At 38.5% G+C, this 6,000-nt stretch overlaps 1 protein-coding gene across 12 annotated transcripts in view; it reads right to left on the bottom strand.

Moving 5' to 3' along the window:
• LOC108247925 (calcium-activated potassium channel subunit alpha-1) overlaps positions 1-6,000 on the bottom strand; it is a 76,539-nt gene that overhangs the window by 12,337 nt on the left and 58,202 nt on the right. For all 12 annotated transcript variants that reach the window (XM_017436362.3, XM_017436353.3, XM_017436426.3 and 9 more), the window contains 2 exons: positions 4,625-4,718; positions 263-386 (listed from right to left, as the gene is read on the bottom strand). In XM_017436362.3, coding sequence (XP_017291851.1) covers positions 263-386; positions 4,625-4,718 — 218 coding nt within the window. The remainder of the gene's footprint in view (positions 1-262; positions 387-4,624; positions 4,719-6,000) is intronic.

The raw sequence follows: 6,000 nt of genomic DNA on the forward strand, positions 1-6,000 counted from the left end.
CCTGCTCACCCTGTAGAACATATTATGCAGTTCATGATGGCAGCAGTATATGAAAGTAATTTGAAAAATGGCATATGTATTAGTTCAAAAAGTGTTCTATGTACACGGCCTCTGCAGAGCAAATGACATGTCAAACACCTCATTACAGTGTGTTTAAGTGCCCTGTCAACCTTTGATGGTGCTTTGTGACAAGACATCTGTCACTGAGGAGTGGAGTGCCAAGGAAAAATGAAGTGTGTTCGAGTGAAGAGGCAGGACCTACCAGAATGACCTTCTCGATGTCTTTGGACGGGCACCAGTGAAACATCCCCGTTGAGTCATATTTCTTTACATTCTCATCCATGCTCTCAATCTGCTCGCTGCCTGGGATGAGGAGAGGGTCGTGTCTGATTGAACCAATGGGCAAAAGACAATAACAGAATATCATCACACACTGTTGCTGTAGATGAGTTACATATCATCACCCTATTTTTTAAATAAATAGAATATTTCAATTCTTGAAACAAATCACTTGCATTTTTTTTTCTTAGTGCTCATTGCTTGTCAGAGGTCATCTGTGGAAATGCCAACCAAAACTACCATGTCATCAAGCAGAGTGACATCAGCAGCAGCCAGGCAGAAGGAGACAACACACTGCGTCGACTGGCATGAGCAAGAAGATGCAATTACGCCCCCTTACTGCGTACAGCTTCTGATAAGAGTGTGCTGCAGGGTAAAAGCTTTAACAGACCAGACTTTAAATATTTCAGCAATTTGCCCGACTGTATTTGCTTTCCAAAGTGAGGGGTATTAATGTTTAAACAAACCATCAGAATGATATAAAGTAATTTCACTAAGCGTAATGTTGAGGTCCAGCCCACCTGACACTGATCTTTAGAGAGGTCTGTCATCATGAGTATGTGGTTGGACCACACTTGTTTTGGTCAGAGGGAAAAGATCTTTTGACTTTCAGTAAAATATACTAGACATGTAACTTAAAACATTCATACAAGAACTTATGACCTGATCCATCTAGAATATCACCAATAGTTTAACCTGCAATTACAAAAATGCATTCAAAACTAAGTTATGATAAAGACAAAACCGGACATTACATTAAAAAATTGTAAAATTGTAATTACAGTTTTGAATCGTGAAGCCTAATTATAAAATTCACCAAACCTTTATTCCTAAACCCTGGGCCTGGACAACAGTAACTGCAGTCCTGCTCAACAATCCCTGCACTATAAATTGTCTAAGTCAGATTCAAAGTTAAAAGATGTTATCCTCTGGAAAAAAAAAATAAAAAAATCAGACAGCAGCCTACTGTCCCTGTCATAAACCTTTAAAATTCTCCAAATCATCTCCCCATAAACGAAGCCTATCTTTAATCCATGCAAGTACTCTAAAAGAATGCCACCTAAAATAACATGTTAAGTATGCATGAAAGTGTCAGCTGGAACTACCATCCCTCAGGCTGCAAGAGACTGAATCCAAAACCCCCGCCTTTAGGCTCATATGGCCCGAGGCAAGACCTGGATGTCCTTTCTAGAACACACTGAGCCGAGGAAGGAAATGTCTTTTCTGTCACTTTCTAACCTCTCAGTGGATGTGGTTTTTATTGAACAAGATTCTGTCTGCACAAGACATTTCATACATTGAAGAATGTGAAATTTTGTGAATAAAAGTCTACAAGATGCAGTAATGCAGTATCTTTTTTTAAACACTTTTTAACTTTAGATCTGGCAGTTTGTGCAATGTCAACAAATCTAAAACATGTCACTGCTGCTTGGCATGAGTGAAGACAGCTCTGACTCAAACCCCTAACTTCAAATCAATTTTAGGGGATTAGAGCAAATTACAGTATCATTTGTCATATTTACAACAAACTCATATTAAATTTTAAACTGTTAGATGTCCGAACTCATTAGAATTAGAACCACAGTCTCTTTGTTTTAACTATTGCTCACTGTGAATAATTTTTTTTATTTTTGGCAGGTGCAGCATGTACAAGTTCATTTTCTGTAGCATTATTATCTCATTTAGTAGATGGAATTTAATGAAACTTAAAGTAATCATTGGATACACATCTACAACTGAGTAACTTTTAGAGTCAACCACATTCAAGATGGCCACCACAGCTAAACGACCTTAGAAAAACAAAGATCGGCTTTAACTCAGCCAGTTCTACAGATATTGAGCTAAAATTTGATTTGACAGTGGTTGAGAATCATTCTCAAACACATACTTTACACATTACACAATATTTTGGTTTAAAACTATGGCATTAACTGTTGGCATCAACCCTGTGTGTCTGTTAGGAAAGTATTTCATAAACACCATTCTAAATTTTAATGAAACTCAGATACTATAACTATATAAACTATAATCGTTTTACAGATATTGAGCTAAAACTTGGTGTAGTAGTAGCTGAGAGTCATCCTGAACATTCACTGAGCACAATCTTGCATTAAATTGTGCATTATGTCATTCACAAGATTTGAACTAAACTGCTTTAACTCCATCTCTTATCAGATGAGACTATTTCATTTTAAAACTCTAGCATGAAAGATAGCTTGAATGCTAAATCTTTCATTTTTTCATGTTAAACAATTTGATGCACTAAGTGATATTGTAAATGTTAAAACAAACAGCCATCCTGGAGTTATTCATTTAGATCTTTCTTTAATTTTTTTTTTATTTTCCTTCCTCTGTTTTTTTTTGCTCTGAACACCAAAACATTTTAATTAATTGTTGGATCAATCATCAAAATTCTGCACAAAAATCGTGAATTCTGCTTTGTGCTCTGATTGTATTCTACTTCACCATCAGCTTTTGCTAAGTCTGAAACATTATGTCCAATAAGAGCGAAAGTACTTAGAGGTTTTACACCTCGGCTAAATATTTCATCAAAAGTCAAATGCTTCAGCACTCACTCAGTGGAGCCGCTGTCACTTCAGTTTGTCCTTGTGGAGATGACTGGTGAGGCAGAGCTCTGCCAGGATAGCTATCGCTCACTGTCAGCCATGACGGCCTGTCACTGTCCTACACCACCAATTGCCTCAGCAGCGCCATGGCAGACATGACGTGTATGTCAAGGCGCTTGGATGTGACCAAACACGTTTTGACACGCCACAGTTAGATGTGTCTTATGACCCATCAAGGAGCCTGTGGAAGTGGTGTTAATTTCAGTGAGGGCGTTGTTGCTAAGCTCCAGACAGGAAGTACTAGTTTGCTGAATTTAAAATTGTTTCTTGAAAACAACCAACTTTTGTTTAATGACACTGATTGTGTTATTTTTTTAACTTTTTGAGGTTTAAAACTGGACGATCCAATACTTCAGTTTTTATCGTAACACATTGTAATCACAAAACCTAAGGCCATGCGTTTTCTAGAAATATGTGATGACAGCTAAAAGATAGAAAGCAGTCATGCACATTATGTAGGTCTTTTATTTCATTATTACTGCACTAGCTTGCTAAAACTTATCCAAGCACTGAGGGCACTGGAAAAATCTTTAAAAACCCTACCCTTCATGCAAACTGACAAAGGCTTGCTCTTCAAAACCCACAGCCAATCTGTTGATCATTACTTATTTACAAAGGCCTTGAGGCCGCAGGTCCTATAAAAACACATTTGATATAGTATACACCCAGATGTTTTTTTTCCCCTCTCTCTGCTTGTTGCAATGAAGTATCCCTTAGGCTACTGCAGTGAATCCCTCTACAGACAGCAGGCGCTGAAAGGAATAACACATCCACCTGTATTGCAGTGTATTAGTGTGGCAAGTAGATGGATCGGTTCGGTGGGTTGATATTTAGCTGATGGCGATAGCGCTGGAAAAGCCTGGGTTTTGTTGCCCAAGAGTCTGGAAATTACCTGCAGCGATTCAACTTGAATACCACTTTGAAGTAAATCAAACAAGGGCAAACGCCCACCTGAAAAACCGGATGCCTTAGATCAAAGGAAATGCTTACTGATGCAAATAAATGCTTTTATTTATAATGCAACAAAGCCACTTTTCTAACCACCATCTCTTACTCATCTGTACTGTATGATACAGTATTAATCAATGCAGACATGTGGGTTTGACTTCCAAATGTCAAACAAATAGCAGCCATATTAGAATTGAGAGCATAAAGTCATCTGTCTGCTTTAATTAAATTACATCTGCACCATGTTGTAAACATCAGGCTGCAGGTCCTCCCTGTTGCATGACTTCCTTATAACCTGGCACTTAATGACAATGACTACTACTATTATCATTCCAGTAATGGGCTCTTGTTGAATAATAGTGTTATCTCCAGTCAAGATCAATAAGCGCTAGTTTAATTTCACGAGACAAGATAAAAGCAAGGTAGCATTTGAATTCGCCTTTCATTGTGATGATACATATCATCTGTGGCCCTATGTGCTGAAAAGACCTCAGAGGGATCTGACAATAGATGAATAGCCTCGGGCTATCCATCCTTTAGAGCCCGTCTCACTGCTAGGTGCTGTCATTAGTGCCAGACCTGCTTAAGAGCTCCAGTCTCTGTATGTCACATGGAACCTTGGCATTTGCACATCTGACATGTTTATCCATGAACGAGTGGGCACAGAAAGTATTCTTCAAGATGTTCTCCATCAGATACTGGTGTCCTACCTCATTATCTTGGGTGAGGAGTTCGGAGAATTTCTCATGCCTCCATTTCGTTGCTTCTTTTTGGGGGAGAGTGCTGACTGCTGGTCCTCTTCAACTGCAACAAAATGAAGGGAGGATTATCAGAAAACAAGCAAACCAAAGTAAATCAGTGACAGACAAAAAAGTAAGAAACGACAGAATAGTTTGAGATCAAAAAGTTATAAAAAAATAATAATAATAAAGTATGCACATACACACAAGGAGAAATGATACATGTGTTGCACACAACAGTCCAACATTTGGATAATACTGACAGGAAACATTAGCACATGAATAGCATGGCTAAGTATGGAGATTCAAACAAAGGTGGCCATCATGAACCGTCATGCTGATTACTAAAATAAGGTTTTATTTACCACACATTAACACAGAACTGCTGTAATCCACATCATTAAGATACTATAGCATCAATAAAGATTATTAATATCAACACTGTCAGTCCTTTAATGTCTTGTTAGAACCCATTTCTACCTAAAATGGGATAACAGGCTTTTATTTAATTACTGTAAAAACCTGCAAATTTTCTTCCAGCACTACAAAAAGACAACATTTTTGCGCCAGTACTGAATCCCCTTTCAATTGCTGGTCTTTCTTCATCATGGGAGTGGTGCCCTTGGCTCGTATAATTAGGTTGGCCCTCTTGCCTGAGTGATTTATGTACAGCTGAGATGCCCCTTGGACATTGTCTTTATCACTTCACCAAACTGAGCTGCGCTGAGTGAAGGACACGTTTTACCCACGGGGTCAAGTATTCAGGCAAATATTTTAACAAGGTGATATTGCTGAAGAAAAACTACTCTCAGGTAGTCACAAAAAAAATAAAAAATAAATAAAAATCAAGCAGCAGGAAAAGCAGATTTAGTAATGGCAGTTTAACAGCCGTCATTCAGCAGGAATAGCTCGTCACAGGTTGTTCAGGTTGTTAAAAACACACTTGATTATCTTTTTAGTGATGCTTCAAGCTGTGAACAATTTTTTTTTTTAAACATGGGGACAAACTGCAAGTGATTTCATTAGATTTTTTTGTGCCAAAGATTATGCTTTCCTGCAGACGAACACATGGTTTCTGCACTGATAGCATGCCTAAGACTGACACTATAATGGAGAATGTTGAAATACACGGGGCCTCCAGTGGAGAGGGATGCTCCAACACATCTTGCATCTTCACATCTTGCTCGGCCTGTTCAATATTTAATGTTTCACAGCTGACAGCTGCACAGACTGGGTCATTAGTAAAGAATGCTACACATGTAACCACTCCAGCCTGGCAAGCACATGCTTTGGTGCTTTGGTCGTGTTGTTGAGTACAAGCCTGCCAAACACACCAAGGGTAGGAG

This window comes from Kryptolebias marmoratus, linkage group LG17 (genome assembly GCF_001649575.2).
Source record: "Kryptolebias marmoratus isolate JLee-2015 linkage group LG17, ASM164957v2, whole genome shotgun sequence".
Lineage (NCBI taxonomy): Eukaryota > Metazoa > Chordata > Actinopteri > Cyprinodontiformes > Rivulidae > Kryptolebias > Kryptolebias marmoratus.